The following is a 23,063-nucleotide window of genomic DNA, read 5'->3' as shown; positions in this document are numbered from 1 at the left end:
TTGTACAACCTACATATTTCCCTTCCCAAAACATCTATATATGATACTACTAAGTGTTTGAGTAAATAAACACTTATTACATAAACTTACTACATTTTAAAAAGCATACAAGCTTACACACATAAATTTACGCTTAAATGCTTATAATAATATTATAAGATGATTTCAAAAGAAACTCTACCGGATACAAATTTTTTTTGGTGGTTTGGGGGGGGGGGGGTCTTACTTGATTTTATAAAAGTAACCGGATGATGAAATGTGTGCAAAGCTAACTTAATATACAACATCTCAAGACAATTTTTTTAGTTAGGGATGGCCCAAGAGAGGGCTTTAGGCCTCAAAAAAAATTTGACTAAGTAAAAAATGCCCCATATTTTTATAAATAAGGCCTCAAATAAAAAGAAAAGGCCCTATATATTTGTAAATAAGACATGTTAAATAAAAAAAAAGATAAAAAGTCTCCACTTTAAAGTTCATTTTAGGCCTCATTTAGTGTTGGGTCTATCCTGTTTTTAGTGGGTGGTGGATGTTCACAACCACTCAACAAAGAACAACAAAATGGAGGTTCAAAACTTCAAATAATAAGCATCAAAACACTCAGAGCAACATAAAGTCAACAGCCCAGGACAAAAGGAGAAGAGGAGCTTTCATTGCTCCAATATATAATTAGCAATACAATTTGTCTGGACAGGGAGGGGAAAAAAACTCTTCATGGGGGGTCCCTCAAATATACAATTGTTACAAAGCTACCTAATAATGTAACAACCAAAATTAAGGGGCCTAAGTTAGAGCTCCTAAAGAATGGGAAGAAAGGGTTAACTTACAAATCAGGAAAGGAAAGGCTAGTATACAAAAAGAATGACACTAAACCACAGTTTCTAATCTACAAATCTGGTTTGTATTTTTGGAGCATATACAAAAGGGTGACGGACTTAATAATTTCCCACCCGTGATGTAAACAGCCTATTATTGTTAATGAAGGCAATTAACTTACAATGAATTGGGAGGTGTTGATTGGAAAGAGGAATCCTTTGGAACACGTACAGACGGGCTCGATAAATCTACTGCGGTTTCAAGGTTGAGCAAAGGTTTCAGTCTTCTATGCACCTCGTCACTTAGAAAATTAATCTCTTCATGAATCATGAGTAACGCAGACTTGCAAGACTCCTCATTCCTGAACGCCAACGTCCATCGTCCGTCAATAAAAGCTTTTGTCTTTAATTTCCCATACGTATTGGACTTGGCAGGATCTAGAAAAGGTAAAGAGGATGGTCGGATCCGCAGGTGTAACCACTTCGAATGTTTATCATCAATCCTGGGCTAAGAAAATAAAAGAACAAAAAAGTGTAACGTATGAGCTTTCAGATTACATTCACCATTGATTTTCTGCATCTAAACCAACAAAATAGACTTGTGCCAGTATTTTCAGCTAACCAAACTACTACTTGATTCAAGATAAAGATGCAATGAGCAGACAACTATACATACATTGCACCCTGCCAACGGAGCAGCAACCCGAACAACTCCATAGGAATTCTTCGAAGGCAATTCTTCTGCAAGCACAAGCCACCCAGATGTTCCAACAGAGAACGCTAGAAAGGAAAAATGGCGCTCTTTTCCCCTCTCAAAAGCAATTCTACAAGGTAATGCATTAACTGCAAATGGCAAATAACAGCAAAATATTTGTATCCATAATTCAGGGTATGATGCATAGATAATATATATATATATATATATATCATGGCGAGTTCTTCAAGCAATTAAAAACTAATTGAGAGCCAATTTACAACAGTTTTATATAGCCTTATTTTAACCATATACAGAATTACATATGATGTATCAACTAAAAGAAAATAACTAACATTCACATATAATTAAAACAATAACCCCAACATGAAAAATAGAAAATAATGAAAACTACAACTCACATAACAAATTATTGATTAAGAGGCTTTAACATTCATTCAAATATCAACTGCGCATTATTTATTATCTAGGTGTTTCAAGGATAGCATGCAAACTTCTAAATTTCTACCTAAAACTAAGGACGTGGTAAACACGTCAGGTCTTTATTACTATTAGTTGGCCTTGACTCTCTAAGTATGATAATGTTCTTTGGATGCCCTCAGACTTCGCTATGCAATTGAGATTACTACAGTTGTTTTCGTTGTCCCCTCCCCCCCCCCCCCCCATTATCTCTGCTGATTCTCTTCTTTGTTCCTTTTACCATCTTCCCATATACTAAGTAATATGTAAAATCAGTCACATGAGAGAATACAGAAATCTGCAGTTTAGAATACTTACCAAGGCTTATTTCAGTGCCTGGCTTTGGGGCTGACAGATCAAGTCCAGAAGTCTGGGCACGAGAATTTGCAGGAAGATCACCAGGAGGATAAATATAAGGTTGCTCAGGCAAAGCTCTACCTAGAGTGAATATTTGAAGTTGGTGTAGTAGTACAAATACCTATTAGGGAGAGGGGGGATCATGTAAGGTTTTCACTATCTAAAGGTGCAACATCCAAGAAGAACCAACATTGTGAAGAATCAAACAGTATTAACATATTATACCACAGCACATTTTTTAAGAAAACAACTAGATTACTAATAACAAATGCAGACCTTCACCAACTCATGCATTCTTTCTCCAGAAGCAAATGATGATCCCTCAGGTATATCTTCTGTAGAAACAACAGAAATATCATTTAACGGCTTTCTTAAAAGGGGGGAGGGTGGATGAATATTCGAACAGCTACAAAGGCTACAAGCTAACCTCCTGAAAAGAACATTTGAGGTGGAAAAAGTATGCACTTCGGTTCTTTTGGAGGGCATGAAGACTCCATTGCTATAGGTAAAACATTATTTAATTGAAACACGTAAGTAAACCATTTGGATATAAAAACATTAAGTACAAGAAGATATATATTATTAAAGTCACCTCTTTTGCACTTTCTCCACTCATCACAAAGAACAGTAATAAGAACATCTGGCCAGAAACCTTTAACCTCCTTTTCAAGAGCAGAAGCAGAGTTCTTGTATGAAACCTGTATTAGAGGAGAAAATAGATGCAAATGAAATTAGGAAATGCCAATAGCACACCAGAAACTGTCACATATTCTCCCTATAGCCATACCACAATTAAATAACTGCTAAATAACTACCCTACCATACAACATCGTTAAATAACTACTAGATAACTGTCCTATGAGGTGACTATCCTATAAGAAACTCTGGCTTGATATTTTCTTATTTCTCCTAGAGTACCAAGCCACATCTTAGGGTTGTTTTTTGCATCACCCGGAACCTGATCCACACTTTGACTTTGGACTCTAACATGTACCGACATACAATTTGCTGCTGGATAAAAAACTTGAACATGTGTCGAAGCTTTCTATGCTTACATCAGGACAAAAAAAGTTATAGAAAGTTATATATCTGGTAAAACAATCGAATATAAACAATATAACATACGAGCTAAGATGACATCCTGTGTGTACTAGTCAACCCCGCCCAAATATTACTTTAATACAGTTAAGTAAAGAGGTGGACTTCCTAAATTTTATAAACAAAATACAATTATAAGTGCATTCATTAGTTTCTGTGTGGGCATTGCTGATCAAGCCTCAAATGTTCTTACTTTCAGCAAATCCAAGTGATGGCGGTTGAATTCTGCCTCACTGTAAGGAAGCAACTGGCGCAAAAGCCAACCACCATTCCACAATGTCTCAGCAGATATATTAGAACGACAAAAGAGGCTCACTAATGCATCGAGCACCTGCAAAAATGCATCCCACATGTTATAGACTTAGTAAACTTATACATGACAATGAACTCAGATTGTGTAATTCCATTTGAAAAATGCAATGCCACACAGGGGGGAAATGGTAGACTAAATTATACAAACCATTCAGACTCAAGTTTAGTAATTTTTTTTCAGAAGATAGAACTTCTTCACATAATCTAAGTGCTTGGCACCGGTAACATTTCACTGTTTTGAGGCACAAACTAACGACTAATAACAGTTTGAAAACCTAAAAAATGTATGATAATTGGAACAAGTCTTCTAAAAAATAATGGTCAATACTTTTTAGATCAAGTACAATGTGGTCTATCAAACTATTTTCTTTTTAAAGTTTACAAGGTCACAAGTCACAACATCAAACTACGAAGGAAATGTGTACTTAAAAAAGGGAGAGAGAGTTCAACATAAAAGTGATAAACTAATAAAGTGAACTGCCAAACTTCATTTTATTAATTACGTTAGGTAGGTCCTTAATGTATACATTTTTTATTTATAAAATTAACAACATACTTAACCAACTAGTATTTTCAGTCTAGCAGTTACATAAACTTCGGTGCGTTTGACTAGTTTATTTTATAGATGATTATATGGGCAATCGATCGGTGCCTTTGACCATAATGCTCTATGAATGTGGCGGTGAAGTGCCAACAAGAAACAAACACCATAGATACAGGCATGAGTCCTGAGAATGCTAGGTGGCCAAACAAGAAAATATATTTAAATGAAAGCACCTGAGAAAATCAGTGTAGCATTCATTGTGGAACAGATGGTGGAAACTCACCTAAGGTGGTTTGGACATGTGAGAAACAAAACAGTAAGAGCTCAATTGAGCTGACTGATCCATGTAACCTAGTCCACCAAGTCAGATATGGCTTGGTCGCTATTGAAGTTGTTGCTTCATCTTCTAGAGACATCTCTTGAAAAGAGGTTAAACTGGTTAAAACTCTCTGATCTGATTAACTGTTTTGGCTTCTATTGATTGACTGGCTATTAAAAAACCCTATAAACTTGAGCTAAAAGCTAATGAAAAATGAACTGTTAATATTACAAACAGTGAATGATTAAATATCTGCGCAAAGCACTCAATGTACTTCCAAATATCCAATATCAATAAAAACATCCTTGAGAAGTGTTCATTTCCCATAACTTGCCATAACCTGTAAGAGAGGATTCTGTTTATGCTATCTCTTCGGTGTTTGGCTCATGGCTATTTAGTTGCTATTTCTGATAGGCAGAAAAGACTGGGCGGTCTTTCTGCAATATTGAGTCTCTCATGTTCCTCATTGTATTTAATTTCTAATGCTTTAGAGTATATTTTCGTTTTCCTAGTTTTACATTCCTTTTTTATGCTCTAATAGAACTCCTCATGAATTTCAAAAAAAAAGGAGGAAAATGACATCATTGAATGTCAATACAAAAATTTGAGCTTTAATCAACCCCCCCCCCCCCAAAAAAAACAACTACCTAAGCTACGTCAAGGTGGAAATTAATACGGTATTGCTAGTTGCTACAGTTCCATTACCTTAAATGAGAAGATGTGCCTCCCAAGTCCCAACAAGGAGTCAGGGACTTTTACATTGTACAGACTACAGATAATACTATTATAAAGTATGTCAATGAGATTCCATTAGATATGAATATGTACCTGAAATCTAGCTAAACGAGGGCTCGTTCCCGCACCAGAAGGCTGGAAAGATATTCCGTACTGCTCCTGTGAAGCATGATAAACAAAAATTTAGGAAACCAACATCAAGCAGAACAGCTTCTATATATTAATAAGGCAGAACAATGCAACTAAATTTATAGCTTGCTAAGCAAATAGATCACGATAAGAATAAGTGAAACAAATAAAAATACAAATTTGGAAAATAATCCATTAGAAACTATCCTGATTCCTTAATAGATTCAAAATTAATAGCCATATAATACGTCTTTTTATCCAAAATTAAGCATTGTATTGGATACTCATACTGTATCCATGCAACATAGTATCCAACCAATTTGTGGAAAAATAAATTAAATGATGAAGTTTAACCACAACTATCAATCACTTACTCCAGCAACTTTATGCACTCAATAGCAGAATATTGAAAACAACAAACTCTAAGAATTAAGTCAGCAGAGGAAAATAAACCTCAGCTGATTTTTGAACAGATATTAACTAAGGTATCTTAGCATCATTACAATTAGATGAGCTTACATAAACAACGAGGGGGAAACTGGAAACAATCAGATATCATTTAAATCTAATCACAGAGCCAGCTAGTAGAACTAATGAACAAGATAGAATCAAGCTTGCTTTCAAGAAGGGAAAAAAAATAAAATCTAAAAGGGAAAAAAATGAAATCTAAAAGAAAGGTAAAAAAAGGCAGCAACTAGTACTAAAGAAAAGAGGGAACTTCAAACCTGGATCTTTTCGAGATAGACATTAAACTCGCAACCAATGTCATCCCTCATCAAGCTACTTTCAGAAGAAAAAAGTTGCTCTTCACCTGAAGCCTCACCAACCAGAGCTTGCTACACAAATATGCAATACCAATCAAACAACAGATCAACAATAGACCAAGTTAATTAAAAGTGGAAAGTAGTACCAATTTACTTCACTAGATTATAACTATGAGCTATTTCTCCCTCCTCCTACTGAAATGAGCCCTAGTTCAACATCAAAGGGGAAAAGATTAATAAACCATTCAGCAACAATCTTCCTAGGTAAACCTGTCAAAGTCTCCACTAAATTTATCACTGTTCCTTCTAGCAAGCAAAGAACAGAGTACCTTCATAATTATTCAGGACATAACATTTTCACACATCCTAACTTCATTCCTCAAAATAAAAGCCCCTTGCCAAAATTCAGACTAATACTACATACAAGTGAATAGATTCCTACAAGTATTTCACTTTTTCCATTCCTGTCCATCAACAAATGTTCTTAGTTCCATCCACAAAACAGATTACTTCCCTTAAATGCAAAGCCTTGGATGAAGCCTTCTCCAGCAACAAGCACCCTCAACTTCACTTATAGAATGTCCACACTATACCAGATATTCTTGGCATTTTATTTAGCTTTATTTACAGATTACACTACAGTAATAATAGCCTTTGGAGGTACCTTCCGCAGTATTCTCAAAGCACCGATGCTAATGAAAATGCTTATCAGGATAAACTCTAGGGAAAAATAAATAAAAAATTATGTGACTTCCTGAGATCTATTACTCAGTTTTCATGTGTATTTGGAATAAATGCCACATTTAACAGAGCCAGAAGATTTTAAAATAAAGAACACAGGATAGCATCACAGCAATAACAATATAACTTGAAACAGAATCCGTTGTAAAAATCTTGGTATCAATAATAGGAATCCAACTGATTGACCATGTTGACAAATGGAAGCAACACTGAACAGTCAAATGCTTACATAATGTAAAAGGTCAGAATGGAAGAAGCAACATACCAATAAGAGTTTCTTGTGCTGTTTGCGTTGTGGAAGAATCCCAAGCCCATCTAGCATTGATTCATCAAGTTCTACAAAATGAGATATATTAACAAAACAGAAATGAGTGCAATGGTAAAGCAAACAGATATTCAGTAGCACAACCTTTAGTTTGCAGCAGAGTGGCAAGCAAACTCAAAGAACCCAAAACTTGTAAATCATCCCCGTTAGTAACATATGCAAGCAAAACTTCCCTACATCAATCACAGGAGTCATGGCCAAAGAAAAACCAAAAGATATACCCTAGAAACAAAGCTTTATGTCAGAACATAAAGAATTACTATGGTAGCAATATAATTTGTAAGAGATATGCTAGATAGGACAAATCCCAGAAACAAAAATTTTAAATCACATCTCAAAGAAGTACCCTTAATTTTTTATCGAGAATCTTTTTTATTAAAACAATTTTCATTTCCAAATAGTAAAAAACACCATCAAAATTATGTATGCAAAAATCCAACAACTGTGTTATTCTTTTGTTTGATGGCTAGAAATTACATATATTCAATTGAATAGCCAAGTGTAGGCAGGATATTTTGAGCTGGCCTGATAAATTTACAAACACGTCCCAGTTTCAAAGACAAGCGAAACCCAAGTTCTCGATCTAAACATAAGAATATAAACGGAAAATCAAATTTAAATTTTTAGGTGAAAGCAGTGGGTTTTACCTTAAAGCCATATTCGAACTGCTACAATTATTTCGCGTGATAAGACTTTGTGGATGAAAACCTGAAGAACAACACTTGTCAAGATTATCATCCTCTTGCCCTTGGCTTTCAGATGCATAGCCATTAATGTTGCCCCCAGAACATTTTGTAAAGGACTTTAAGGGATAAATAAGAGCGGCAACTACGGTATTTGCCAAATCTTTGATCTTCACTATCTTCAAGATGCAGCAAAGTAAGTAGAGAGAAGTGACAACACCACTTTGCATGTCCTGGAACAATGTGTAACTAAACATTAATAAGAACATGCTGAATAATATAAATCAAAATCTATGGAAGAAAAGTCTTTCAAAGATCATTGAACATATGCAAAAGTAGATCAGTGTAAACAGAGAAAGCCATAAACTGAAGTTTCATACATTAAAAGCCACTATCCTTAGGGAAGGAAGAAGTATTGGAAAAATCAGAAGCATCAGAATGCTGTCTGTTATTAGCCTCCCAACATCAGGGATTCCAGCAGAGATGACATCACTGAAGTAATACAGGTTATCTTCGATTTCATCTACGGCAGAAATAATTGTAGAGGTTGAATCTGGGACTGGATTTCTGTCTCAAAAAACAAAATTTGTCTTTCAGAAAACAAGGAAATCTGAAGTTAATATGCCAACCAAGCGGGGGAAAGTTATGATGTCTTACTTCAGAGTCTCGTAGACCAGTTTATTTAAATTGATGCACTGCTTTCTAAAAAAGGAAACCAGGTTTGAGAAGTAATCTGTGTGAGGTGCACTGGTTATGTATCTATTAACAGAATCATCTCCAACTGAAAATTTTACAAAGAAATATTAGAAAGTTAGAATACTTTGCATCATAACATCAACGAGTTCAGAAAGAAATTGATAAAGGTATCGAAAAAGACCCACAATAAATAGCAAAATCTCACCATGGTAAACATTAAGGGTCACAGCTCGTACAGCAGTGCGCACCATGCTCTCTTCATGAAAGGCGAATCGTATCGCCTCAACATACAGTGGAAATGAAACTACTTCATCCTGAATGCATAGATAAAAACAGTAAAAACAATTGGAATCTTAGAAGCAATGGCAGGGTATCTGACATCTTCTATCCAGCCAAAACATTATTAAAAAATCAACTATACTTGAAAGACAATGTAACAGATGGTCAATTCTGGATGTATCCAGAAAATTAAGAATCTGACAAGACAAGACTATTACAGCTTACAGGACTAGCAACAAAATTTAGTGTCCTCTCCCTTTCCACTTCAAAGTCATAAACAATAGAGCAACTAACCAGGTTCAAGAGTCGTGAAAGTTTAAAACAATCTTGTAATCCCCCTTATGATAATAGTCTAAATCATTATCAGAACAAAAAGACCCAGATAACAGAAAACTTACATTACAAGTCTTCACAAGCAGAGAAATAGTATTCTTGTTCAATTTTCCGCTTATTGCTCTTCAATGATGACCAAAAGACATTCAAACAAAAAACTAGTTAGCAAAATTATACAAAGGGGGAGAGAAAACATATTTTGTGCAGCATAATCATCAACCACCATTCACCAGCCAAATACATAAAACCAAACCTTAAAAAGGATATGTAGTATGACAATAGCTCTTCGTTGCGAAAGTCGAATGAATGTGTAATTAGGTAATTCATATGTTCATTACTAAACATATAATCTGCAAAAGTTGCAATGGAGAAGATTATCAAGCCCATCAACATTGTTACATCTAGTTGAGAAACTAATGTAACTGCAAATAAGGGTACTTCATTTGACAAATCAACTTACATATAGCATGCTCACTTTCTAGGTTCTGGATCATAATGCCCACTGTTTGAAGCAGCTGAAGTGGAATGCTAATAGTCCTGCTAAGTTTTAAAATACGTACAAACTCCCCCACGACTTGTTTTTCCATGAAGAATCTGCCACAAGACAGGACATATAAATATATTGCCAGTAAAATAACAACTTTATCAAGGAACATAAGCACAAGAATCTTACTCAAAATAGCTTGTGTCATGTTGGTCGCCATATGTTATCAACTCTGCAATTGACCTTAGTGCCTCGATAACAAAATCCTACCACACATAACACGATTGAGAAAATTGGGGAACTATGGAAACAAGTCAAAGAAATTTCTCAGCTTAAGATGGAGCTATTATTACCTTATTAACCTCGTTAACTACTTGAATTTTTGTCAATTGATCAGTTAAGTACCTAAGGCAGCAGAACAACAATTAATGAATAAACAAAATAAAGAACCAGTGAACTTATCCATGTGAATATTGTAAATGTGACCCAAATACATATTGAATAAAGTATGAAGCTAGCAATGCCAATGCATAGCACATATTATACAGTAAGTGAAACACTTGTTCTGACTTCAATAAAATGCTGTACAGTCCAATCGATCATCGTGAGAAAGAGAAACGCAGAATTGAATTGAATTTTTGAATTTATGGAATTAATTAATTACGTGGTGGCATAGAGGAATGGAAATATGGAAACCTGAGGTGATCCAAGGAAAAGCGATCTCGGGATCTCCAGAAAGAAAACCACATGGTTGTGAGTGAGAGAATCAAGGTTCAAGGCGCGAAAGAGAGCTGAGTGAAGTTCATCCTCAATCCAATTTTGAAACTGCTCGAGATCCTTCCTTCCTTCCGAGCAGCTTCCAAGGAAGAGAATAGGGTTTTGGAAACTAGATCGTGATGAATGAGAGAGAGAAAGAAAGAAAGAGAATCAGAGAGTGTTACCAAAACAACAAGGAACAGTTTGGTTTGGCCTTTTCGATTGAAGAAGAAGAAGAAGAAGAAGAAGAAGAAGAAGAAGAAGGTGAATAGAATTTGAAGGAAAGTTGAAGAAGCAATGGAATTGTTTTTTCTTTATTTATTAGTTGACAACAACAACAACAACAACAACAACAACAACAACAGAGAACGCTCGAGCCACTTGCCCGCGACCGAACTAGGATCTGTCTTCAACCTCATACACAGATAGATCATTCATTCATTATGTGGATAAAAAGGGGAACAAGCCCAAAGGCCCATAGACAACAATAGCACAACACAGGCCGTTTTGGTAGACTTCAATTTGATCCGGCACTCACCATCTATTTTCATTGTTCAACTCTTTGATAACATGAAAAAACCAAAAGCTCTTCCCCTTATGTCTTTTCGAAGAGAAAACACATTCAAATTACCAGAAAGGGTGTCGAAACCAGCAGAAACGCACTCATAGGTAAAAGTAGGATCTCGCAGAGGAGAGTTGCTCATTAGCGGAATTTTATTGGAAAGGGAGATTTAAAGCTTCAACCTATAGAAATGGGAGAATTAAATTCGAAGCCTATGGCTAGTTGTGTCAACCAAGTTGACAAATTTTAATTGTAGGATTTTATTCATATGAAACATTATTACTTTGACATTTAACGGTTATTTGTTACTACATATGTTCCATAATAACTGTCAACTTTGAAGAATATTTTTTGTTCTTACGGCTATGTTTGGTATGTCATTTCAGCTAGCTTATAGCTTATTTGACTAGCTTAAAAGCTCTATAAAAGTGTTCAGTGAAGGAGCTTATTTCAGTAGCTTAAACCTTTAAGCTATAAGCTATCTCAAGTAGCTTAAAGCTTAAACCTTATAGCTTATTAAATATATTCTCATTTTTATCCTTATTATTTTATTAAAATTCCACATTTAGCCTTATATGTTTTTTACTAAATCTATTTACTTATTAGTTATCACATTTGTCTCATATGCACACCGTTCCCGCACACAAATAATTACTACTTTGGAATAAAAATAATAATTTTATATTACAAATTACTAATTATTTATTTTATTCTATTTAATTTAATAAAAAAATGAAAATTAAATAAGTAAAAATTATATTATATTTTTAAGATGATAAATAACTTGAGTGAAATTAAAATATTTTCAGTCTTCCGAACCAACAAAAAAATAAGTAATGTTAAATATAAAAAGAATTATACAAGTATGTCATTTTACAATTTCAGCTTGTTCAACAGCTAGTTTTATCAAACATTTTTGTTCCAATTACGTAGTTTTTCAGCTACCAACTGGCTTTTCAACTTTCAGCTAACTTATCAGCTAGGCGTGTCAAACATAGCCTATATAACTGTCCACTTATAATTTAAAGAGAGCATTAATTTATGTTTTTCCAAATAATGTCTTGTGGAAACAATAAATGGGGAAAGATAAAATGCATTCTAAAGGGCAAAAATGCAAAACAAATAATACTACTTTCCTGAAAATCAACAAAATTAATTGCATTATTTAATATGTGTGTTTCTTCTCTTTCTAGACAGTTGAATATGAACGGAGGTAGTATGTCAAAAAATAATTTTTAAATAAAAAATCGCGAAAATGTTTCATCACGACAAAGTTACAATGCATGTTAACTCATTTATTTAAAAAAAAAATGGAAAAATGGTTTTTTTTTTCACATCGAAATGATAAATATTAAATAGCATCTTCTATGAATTGATCTCTGGACCTCTTACACCCAACCCACACGTCTGATTGATCCCTGGATCTTCCTCACTCAATCTACATGCTCCCTAGCTTTTACCACTTGAATTATCATTTGTGAAAAAAAATGTACGTAATTTTGAACATTCGAATTTATTTTGACAAAAATGGAAAGAAAATTGGTATCCAACCATGCTCATAAAATTAAATCAATATAAATTAATTTGTCTTTAGTGGTGTGTTCGTGCCTCTGTTTTGGGCTGTTGAGCATCTTTGAATTATAACGGCAAGTATCAAAATGGAAGGATTTAGTTGAAATAAGGGGACTGAAAATGTATCTAAGCCAAGTATAAAATTATCCAAAATTTAAAATTACATCTTGATTGTTTTCAACTTTCGTTGTTGCGAATATGATTGAAGGAAACTCACAAGCAAGTACGTATATACCTCTTGTTTTCACTGATTAAAACGTGATATTTGAGGATGATGTACATGGCAGACAACGGCTGAAGTTATTGTCGTTGACATGGTAAACTAGTAGTAGTAGTTAGCACTTAGCAGTCATTTCGTCAAACTCGGATTACCTTAATCAAGCACACATGCACCATATTGTCTTTTAATTGAAATTAGAAATAGAAATGTATTTTCAGGCCATCGTTTGAACTTTGAACAAAACTGAAATCAACCCAACTCAGCCTTCAGTACTGCTCATTTTGAGAGTTAAATAAATGAAAAAAATTATTAAATTATTTATCATATTATAAAATGAGAAAATACATCAACCTTAAAGTAACAACTTTATCCGAAGTAAAAGGAGTATTTTACTGCCTTTAAAATGATCATTACTCATAATTTATATGAAGATGGAGGAGGATGATGGATAATTTATATGAAGATGGAGGAGGAGGATGGGTAAATAAGAGATTTCCCAAAGGCCTATTAACTTGGTGATGGTTTTTCATGATAGTTATAAGTTACCCATGAAAAAAAATTAAGAGTCCATCAAGTTATTGGGGGATGAAATTTCAATTTAAAACATTACAAACGGCCAAAGTTGTCGGTAATTGATATCCAAATTTTTTTTAGTCTCCCAAATTATCGGTGTTTTTGAATTACTGACGACGCAACCTATGTCGTCGGTAAATTAAGTTGTTGATAACTTGACGGTAACTGATTCGCCGAAAAATTATTTATTATCAAATTACTTACGATTTAGGCCGTGGGTAACTCTTAGAAAAATAAATGTTACCGACGACTAACAATGAGATCTGGCAACAGCTTGTAAGTCATTAGTAAAATGTTGTGTCTCCAAATAAAAGCTTAAGTGGTAAGAGTTAGAGACATGAAGATTGCGTGGGATGAAAGGGGAAAGGTCCAGAATTCGAACCCTGATGAAAACTAATTTATTAACATTACTAGCAACTAACATTTTCCTAAGAAATAATAGTAAAATGTTGTTTTCTTATAGTAAAACTCTTAAGATTAAGACTAAGGTGATTTTATCTTATTTACCTCTAATATAAAAGGAATTGAAGGAAGCATCACTATGAATTTTGTTGGTAAAATAGCAGTTACTACTGTTGCAATTAAATTTACCAATTGGTTATTGATTCAAGTGTAAAATCCTTAATTCTTCATAAGTAAAATCTCAATTTTAAGTATTTTATTGTGGGTCTTAACTAAGAGTATCTCCGATGCTAGTTTTTATTTCTTAGTTCTTAGCACTATTCATGTGGGCCCGATTACAATATTTGGTTAGTATCTAGATACTAACCAAATATTGTATTCTGTTTTTAAAAAAGACTGGCATTAAAAGAAACCATAAAGAAAAGAAACCATAAAGAAAGCAAGGGGAAGAAAGCATTGAGATTTATGAAAAGGAATATTCTATTTACCCAACAACCATAGCATTGTATATAAGAAACTCTGATGGGTGGCTCTTTCATAAATCACAATTCACACCCCTGCTGCTGCTACTGTTAAACTTGGTCTACCCAACACAAGCCAAACTTGAAGAAACAGAGCCAGCAAAATCATCAACAGCAAAAAAATGTGGTTTGTGTATGTGTGTGACGAGGGTGAGAAGGAACTTGGAAGGCAACAAGCACCAGGATCATGTCCTCACTGTGGAGGCAAAGTTGAAGCCATGGATGTTGAGATCAGGTGGAGGTTCTGCTTCTTGCCCATGTGCTTCAACATCAAGAGGAAATTCTTTTGTACCCTCTGTGCCAGGCGTTTAGAATTATTTTACTAGATTCATTCTGGACATATATAATCATGCTATATATGTTTCTCTTTTGTGGGGGGATCAATGTTTTCATTTTAAGCTAAGCTTGTATGTAAATAGAAATTAAAAGTGGGAGGGATTTAATTTATTTTTGTTCTTGATCGAGAGTTTTGGTGTCAATGAATTGGAATTTCATTTTGATCTTTTCGTTTTTAAGTTTCATTCTTTATTATAGCTTTGTTTAATTAGATTCAGAATTGGCAACCAGAAATTGAAGCTAGTTTACAAGTTACAACCGCCATAACCATTGTTGTTTTGATTTGAAGATAGAATTGAGGATCAGTTTGAGATTGAAAGCATACTCAGCATTATGAAAAAGACACTCTTCTGTGTCTAAGGTTCTGGCGACGGCTGAACACTCACGTTGTCTCCTCCGTTGTTCTTTTCATTTTATTTTGTCCTCATTTGTTGTTGTTTTGTTCAATAAATTAATCCTTGTGTGAATATTGACTGAAACCACAAACTCAAAGCATGTGCACGAATGTTCACTTTTCAAACCTTATAACTATAATAACTATAATAATATAAGAATTAAATATGACCAGACTAATAAGGTGTTGAAGTAACAAATTATACATTGTAAAAGTGAGAACACAAAGTCATTTGTTAAGAAAAACAGTTACAGTTTATGAACAAACTCAATCCCAAAAAAAATTTAAACATCACCGGACATTATCAGTATTCTGTCATTTTCAGAAATCCATCATGTCCCTTATGACAGGCTCACGGGTTAGACTTAATTAACTTACGATTATTGATTAAGCATTTGTAACAAAGTTGAGCAAAGAAGCAAATCTCAAATAATTTTTTTTTATTTTTCTACTCATATTTGAAAATTTTAAACAGAGTAACTAAATTTAATCCATCCTCAAATATGCGGATTGAAATTAGTTATGATTTTTGCAAAAAAAATATCTCTTAAAAAAACTTGTCTCTGTTCTATTTATTATTTGAATTTTGTGACTTATTATAACATTTCATTGCAAAAGTTAAAAGTGGATAGATGAAGTGCATATTTGAGACAAAATTAAGGTGTGATGTCATTTTAACAAACATTGAAAGAGCTTGTGTATTTACTCAAACTTTTTTGTTGCATTTTCTATTAAAAATAATGTCATAAACACCAAGAATTTTGCAAAAGTTAGTGAAAGAACAAAGAAGTAAATTATGAGCAACTACACATATATTATGAGCAAAAGTTATGTAAATTATAAGCAACTACACATATATTTATAAGTTCGGTCTTAGCTGTCTATACAGCAGACTTGTTGAAGATCTACTAAAAGCAAGGGAGCAAGGTTAACCCTAGACAACCTTACTTGGGTCATCATGCTACCATGCTACCTATGGAGCTTAGCTCTATTTCTCGCATGTAATAATGGAAACTCAAAACTTTTAAGATCCATATATCACTATTAAAATTTAGGAAGTTAACTCAAGCACAAAAACTAGCTTAAACTAGCTTAATAGTTAAGAATTTTCTCCATAATATGCAAGATGTTCAAGCTTAACAGTTAAGAATTTTCTCCATAATATGCAAGAATGAACATCCGTGAGTATCTTGTACATAGTGGTACCACTTAACAAATCTATGATAAGCTCATCATATACATATTAATTAATAAATCTAACTCAACCAAAAACTAGCTTATGAATTAATAAATCTAACTCAACCCAAAAACTAGCTTATGAATTGAGAGTTACTCTACCCTTTATAAAGTCTATCTATATATGTTATATTTCTAATTAATGTGAAACACCTAACATTTACCATAAATTATAAAAAAAACAAATGATGATACTTTAACATGGTGATTTTTTTTTACAATGTAAAGGATCTTCATCCAATCATAAAACTAACATCAACGTGAAGTCAATACTATACTGGCAACGCTCTATTGTTCTAATCTTTTGTAGTGATTGTGGTATAATTCAACGTATTCTTGAAAATTACAGCAAACGAAGCAGGACAACCTTGTTTTCCTTTCCGGGGGGTTTCCTATTTTTGTTTTATATCATACAAGTCCCAAATGACCGTCTTAATTTGAAAGCCTAGTTGATGTATATTAATCTTTTAACTAAAAACTGAAGTATATTCGTTTACCTATTTGAAAGCCTAAAGCTTATTTTAGAGAAGAATGAAATTTAGAATCTATGAACAGTATTTTCATCACACAATGAATTTTTAATTTACTCTTCTTTTTGGCTTCTTTTTATCTAAAGATTCCGTATCGGTCAACATTATTTCATGTAACGTGTGATTGCACTAAAAGGTTCAAGAGTTTCTTTCTGATGCGGGTGATATGTGATGATAATCGATTGTTTATATAAGGAATTATAACTTTTCCTTGCAAGTTGAGGCAAAAGCTTTCTTCTCCTTTTCAGGTTTTTTCTAGCCAGTGATCTCCAAATCGCTTTCAACATCTTTTTTAAGCTTAGCATCTAGTTGAACATTTGGATGTATTTTAAATTTTGCCATATAAAATATATGTGACTCTTTATCATTGATTTTTATTATTCAATTTGAGACCTTCAATGGACGTTAAAAAACATTATGGATCATAATCACAACCTCTAAAAATGATTTTAGTTTAGTATTTTGTGTATTTTGAGCTTGAAGAATAAGTTCAATGATAGGAATTTGAAAACAAAAAGAAGATTCAAATGACTTAGATGAGTAAATTTGAATGAAAAAGCAAACTTATTAAAAGTATACTTAGGAAGAAGAATACATTGGAATAATACAAAATAAAGGATGGAAAAAAAACTGACTAACACCTATTTTAAGACTACTCCCAACTTGATTAAAATTCATGTCAGGTCTCATAAAAATAGGAGAGCCTCACTTCTAATTCAGTGCAATCTGTATGAGTGAATGTTAAAAAAGAGTGTGAAGGTGAATGTGAACATTTATTCGAGTGAGGAGTCAACCTTATCAACGGACCGAGAGAAAGCCAAAACATCATGAGGAGCTTGTGCCTTTTTGTCACTATCATTACCTTCCCCTGCAGGAACTATGCACTCGCGAATGAGCCTTTTGGTCACTGTGTCACCCTGATCTGTTTCCATTTTATTGCTAGTACTGCTACCATCTTTGTTACTATTCTTCCCCACTTCTCTTCTGATCTCTTCTTCTTTCTCTTGCCGTTCAGTTTTCTCTTTATGTGCTTCCATCACAATATCAATGCATCACAGTGAATGTAAAAGACCATTGAATTTAACATGTAATAGTGTTTGACCAAAAAAAAAAAAATGTAATAGTGATGACTAGTGAGTAGTTGCAATTGTGAATGAACAATTAACACCTGTAAAGCCATTGAACGTTAGGAACTACCACGTGTCATCTTGCTTTGTTTTCTTGGCTAGCTGCATCATCATTGCTTGTTGACAAAGAACAATTCATGTCATTGATTTGAAGGCAGAGTCACACGTGTCTCTTCATTGTCTGCCTCTAAAGAAACGGAATCACACGTGGCTAAAGATGGATATGAGAGCGACACGTCTTCATAGAGAAGCTAATGACATGACAACTTTGAAATGAAAAATACACCAAATAATTTTGTTGATATGTGTTATCCAATCTAAGCCATATTTGCAAGCAATTGACTTGTTGGTTAGAAAGACAAGTAACCTGCACAATGTGTTAACTCAATTGATAAAGAGATGATGCTCTTTTTTTCCAAATGATTGTGTATTGAATTTCTCGTGTTGATATGAGAATTATGTTGTTAGACGACTTGTAAATACATCTATGAGTGACTTGTGCTGGTGACGGGAACCAAACCCAAATAGAGGGATTCGAGTCAAAATCCATAAAGAAGAATCAGCGAAAAAGCTCCCAACTTGAGAAAATGTTAAGACTCATCTTCCCAGATAACGTTTATCCATAGCTCTGTCTCACAATTGTCCCTGTCTTCTGCAAACCTTGAGCACCCCGTCAACGGTTTCGTCGATTCCTCCTCGTCTCTGTCTCCCATTAATGCTTTTGCCGACTTCTTCACGATAGTCACTCCTTCTTGCGATCAATTAGAGCATCTCCAATGGTAGTATCTAATGTTAAATACATACTCATATGAATATCTATTACCATTGAAGTACATATTCAATTCCAACATGGCAAATATGAGTATGTGGGAATAAATACTCTACACTAGACTTGAAAAGTGAGCTTGTATTTATTACAAGCACTTACAATTAATTAAGAGTTGTTGGGTTGGAGTAAAAAGTTAGTAAAGTGGTGTAGATGATGTGACATTGTGGGAAATTATAAAAAATGAAGTGTAGATATTTTAGTGAGTATGATGGATGTAGATGCTCTTAGTGGGCTTTGGTCGTGCCGTTTCCAATTAAAGCCCATAATTAACTCAACTCTTCTTCATCTTTTTCCTCACAAATCTCTTCCTTTTCTCACCCCTCTATTTCCCCTCTCAGTCTCCTTCTCACCAAGTTCCACCCTTTCCCTTAACATGGATTCTTGTAGTAAAATAAATTATGCTTAAGTGGCATACATGGCAAGGGCATACACTTGGATGTTTTATTTTTAGTAAGCAAAGGATTGTATTGAAAAGAAAGAGCACCTAATCAAACTGTAAAATTTTGGATAGATAGGCTCATCCATCAAGGTAAAAAAAATCCGAATCTGCAAAAAATTAGGCCCTTGGATTTTGGACTCAAATTGTCACAAAGTATACAAGCAAATTAAATCATGTTAGTGTCCAGCTCTTATTCCAAACATTTTTTATTTTAGAACCACTTTCTCATTGATGTAGAAGAACAGTTCTTAAATGACTGAACGGGAAATCATTTGTCTTGATCTGTTCTTTAGTTATTCTGGGCTTAAGGCCCTTCATCCAAAAAAAAAAACAATAGATACAATTTAAGGTCAACTATGTTTTTAGCCACTAGTACCCTTAAAACATTAAAGGCATGTGAAAAAAAATTAAATAGCTATTAGTCCCGTGAATTATTTTGTTTTAAATAAGCCTTACATTATGTGGCAATTTTGTACCTAATAAAGAGCACACATGGCAATCCTAATAAGATGTAAATTGTACATATGGATTTTTCACCTCAGTTTTAGTCCTACATAATTCTGTTAAAAACATTTTTGGCATTCCCTTCTTCCTCTTCCCCCTTTCCTTCCCAGCCATCTACCCAACAGCAAGGTTTAAGAGGAGAGCAAATGTATACTAGATACTTCTATAAACCCGGATCAAACTAAAACATCAGCACACTCAAACAATTACTTGAAAAACGAAGCATTGCAAGCAATGAAAATATCCCGATCATCTCAAGCATCATTTGAAACAAAATGATTAAAATTGTTTAAAGCAAAACTGGAACAAACCTCAATAGTTAATCTTATACTTAACAAGATATGACTAAAATTAATTCATCCTCCTAATAAGCTCATTAATGTAATCTTCCCTGTTGCCAGCATCACCCCCTTCAACATAATGATTTCTTTTCTTCTTCAGACCACCAAGAGGAGCTTTGAGCTTGAAAGGCCATAGGAAGTTATTGGCCTCCCTGAAGTGAGGTCCAACAGTCAATATCTCATGGATCAGATCTTCAATGCAAATAATTCCATGCTTCCCAAGAGTCTGCAATTGAAAATAAAGTCAGGAACTAAAACAGACAATGACGTTTTATGAATAAAAACTATATCAAACACTAGACAAACACCTGTTCAATAACAGAGTTGTCTGTCAAAGCAATTCTCTGTTTGTTAACTTTCCCGTATCCCCTCTTGTAGATCAATTCTCTGATACTCTTCAAATTAGGATAACTGAAACCAATTTGAACATATTAAGAATCCATGGTGCGGGAAGTTAAACCATGATAATCTAGAGTCCAAAAATAAATTGAAATACTGTATACCCATAAGTAACATAAGGCTCTACTCTCTGTAGCATATTCACGGTTGCTTTGTTGACCTTGAGGAATACACCATTAAAGATCTGCAGCCAAAAACAACAATAAAAAGGGGACCCTGTCAATTTCATTTTGCCAAGATCTAGAGTATTTTAGGGAAATAAAGACAGGGCAAGAAGGTTAACAGAAAAGACAAATAGAAATGACAAATTTTAGGGAAATCAGGAGACGGGAGAGAAGTTATTAGGTATATGTTGATTTATGTTTTTATATCTAAGATGGTCGCGGAAGCAAAAACTTAAGGCTTGAAGGATGAACAACAACACACCCCACCCCGTGCTAAAAACCAAATTTTTGTTTAGAAGAATGAGGACATCATGGACCTTTAAACAACTTGGACATGGTCAGAATTCTCTAATACGGACAGTTCTTTAAAAAGCTTTAAGTTGTAGTACAAGGTTACTAAACACACAGATCCTACCTAGTATCAGGTATGTAGCACAGACAGATAAAACATGTGACTACGTGACAACTTAAAATCCAACATACTTCACAAAAGCATATTCAATACATAAACATAGAGATCAAATAATAAGCAAAAACAATATCAAATTGACATTTATCAACAATTAAATAAATTCAATTTCAAATGACAGAAATAAATGGGTATTATCCTGCTAAATAAACACAAGTTCCAACAACAAAACCAACAAAATATAACATTTTCAAAACAAGAAAAACTACAGAAATGAACGACAGGCCACTAAATCACCTGTCTCAGTGTAATAGGCAAGCAGAACAAAACACAGGCTCAATGTAATATCACAAAATCACATGAAAGAGCAAAACAAATCATTGACACCAACACATGATAGCTGTAGCAATAATTAAAACACCCACACAATTGCACAACAAAGAGACCCAATGTCCATTACCCATTCACACAAACTCCCAGCATACAACCCCACACAGTCACAAAACAAGTAGATGTGTGTGCTCCTACATACCAACCAACACAAGGCTTTTCATCAAACAACAAATATACTATCCACAACATTGCATCTTAAATTAAACCCTTAACAATCCCCTCCACCTCCTCAATCCAAAACTAAGTTACCTACTAACAGACATCAATTAACAGCAATTCATTGAAAGAATGGTTACCTGTCTCAAACGCAGAAGCTGCAGAATCTTCCTGGTTTTGGGGTGCATAGCATTGATACTGAAATGAAATTACAGAAACCCCATTAACAAACACAACAACAATAACAATCACAAAAAAAAAACCAAAATGATTAATCCATTACCCTCTGATCCTGACGATGAACAAGAGCTTAGCTTCAGGGTTGACATAGAACCCACCCTTGAGCTTAGCTTCACGCTTCAACCTAACAAGCTCCTTCTGCTGCTCATCGTATTCCTTGGCATACTGTTGGGCTCTGCTCCAAATCAGCTTGCGAGATACAGCCCTCTTCTTCTTGGCGGCTTCGAGTTGCTGCTTCGTTGCCAATGCCCATTCCTCGTTCCTCTTCTGCTTCTTCAACACGGATTCAGGAACCACCGCTTTCACTTCCTCTTTGCTGACCATTCCTACACAGAAACCAGATTTGTAAGAGAGAAATCAAACGCAGAAAAACCCTAAAATTCAAATGCAGAGAGAGAGAGAGAGAGACTCACTCGATGGTGATGGTGCTTCAGCGGCGGAGGCTCAGGAAGAATGGATTCGAACAAGGTATATAGGGTTTTCTCTTCTTCTTTATTGGGTTGAATTTAGGGTTTTCAATTCGCGGGCTTTTGCTTCTTGGGCTTTTATATTATTGGGTTTCTTTTTGTTTGATCTAATATGGGAAAATACTTTTTGTACCAATAGTTTTTCTATTTTTCTAGTTACACCACATGAAGACCTATTGAGTTTTCAAAAAAAGTATTGATCATGGGTTGGGCAAAAATTGTCCATATGGGGTAGGTTTGGGTATGAATGGCCAAAATTCATGACGCTGAGAGGTCTTTCCTGATATATGTTTGACTACCTTTAAGCAGAGTCTCTCGAAAGGGATGGTTTAAAGAAGAATTTGATTTTACCCTCGACCGGTCTACTTTCTAACCTTACAAAGCTTCTACTAGTAATTCGTCCCCTGATGGAATCTCTGTAGCTTCATTTGTTTGAGGATAAGAACTACTTGAAATTGTTCAGATGTCTGAATATATACACTACTTTGTTAACAATCTGCTCGCATGGTGTTATGTTTTCATTTCTTATGCAGTAAGAGTGATGCGTGCTACCATGAAGTCTTTTGTAACTAGTCTTCACATGACTTATAATACATATGGAATTAACTTCTAAAAATTGTCTTCAATCTTTAATTTGGGTCTTGATATTAAGAGGCTTCCCATTACAACTTGGGGCTTTATCTTTAAAATGAGAGAATTCAAACTTCT

The 23,063-nt window shown here is 34.3% G+C and overlaps 3 protein-coding genes across 9 annotated transcripts; 1 reads left to right on the top strand and 2 right to left on the bottom strand.

Moving 5' to 3' along the window:
* Positions 1 to 629: 629 nt before the first annotated feature.
* On the bottom strand, positions 630 to 10,843 carry LOC130722537 (protein TRANSPARENT TESTA 9-like). 7 transcript variants are annotated; one of them, XM_057573286.1, is made up of 21 exons: positions 10,482 to 10,839; positions 10,139 to 10,190; positions 9,975 to 10,051; positions 9,762 to 9,895; positions 9,555 to 9,651; positions 9,367 to 9,424; positions 8,895 to 9,003; positions 8,651 to 8,774; positions 8,374 to 8,560; positions 7,958 to 8,226; positions 7,395 to 7,483; positions 7,251 to 7,300; positions 6,206 to 6,316; positions 5,445 to 5,510; positions 3,635 to 3,772; positions 2,936 to 3,041; positions 2,771 to 2,842; positions 2,620 to 2,678; positions 2,305 to 2,464; positions 1,489 to 1,655; positions 630 to 1,320 (listed from the first exon to the last, which is right to left on the bottom strand). In XM_057573286.1, the coding sequence occupies exons 1-21, from the start codon at positions 10,532 to 10,534 to the stop codon at positions 991 to 993; spliced, it is 2,508 nt and encodes an 835-aa protein (XP_057429269.1). In that variant the 5' UTR covers positions 10,535 to 10,839; the 3' UTR covers positions 630 to 990. The 7 variants fall into 7 exon arrangements, 5 of the variants coding, with proteins under 5 accessions (XP_057429269.1, XP_057429268.1, XP_057429267.1 ...); XM_057573285.1 differs by having other exon boundaries at positions 7,251 to 7,321; positions 9,777 to 9,895; XM_057573284.1 differs by having other exon boundaries at positions 7,251 to 7,321; positions 10,482 to 10,838.
* A 3,543-nt stretch (positions 10,844 to 14,386) lies between these two features.
* On the top strand, positions 14,387 to 14,906 carry LOC130724253 (uncharacterized). The gene has a single exon (XM_057575448.1). It carries the CDS (start codon positions 14,514 to 14,516, stop codon positions 14,715 to 14,717), a length of 204 nt encoding a protein of 67 aa, XP_057431431.1. The 5' UTR covers positions 14,387 to 14,513; the 3' UTR covers positions 14,718 to 14,906.
* Positions 14,907 to 19,992: 5,086 nt separating this feature from the next.
* LOC130724447 (60S ribosomal protein L7-2-like) lies at positions 19,993 to 22,440 on the bottom strand. Its single transcript, XM_057575674.1, has 6 exons — positions 22,302 to 22,440; positions 21,932 to 22,214; positions 21,789 to 21,846; positions 20,631 to 20,710; positions 20,436 to 20,538; positions 19,993 to 20,353 (listed from the first exon to the last, which is right to left on the bottom strand). Exons 2-6 carry the CDS (start codon positions 22,210 to 22,212, stop codon positions 20,138 to 20,140), a joined length of 738 nt encoding a protein of 245 aa, XP_057431657.1. The 5' UTR covers positions 22,213 to 22,214; positions 22,302 to 22,440; the 3' UTR covers positions 19,993 to 20,137.
* Between the last annotated feature and the right edge of the window lie 623 nt (positions 22,441 to 23,063).

Source organism: Lotus japonicus, chromosome 6 (genome assembly GCF_012489685.1).
Source record: "Lotus japonicus ecotype B-129 chromosome 6, LjGifu_v1.2".
In the NCBI taxonomy this organism is placed as follows: Eukaryota; Viridiplantae; Streptophyta; class Magnoliopsida; order Fabales; family Fabaceae; genus Lotus; species Lotus japonicus.
This window is presented reverse-complemented; position numbering and strand designations above follow the sequence as displayed.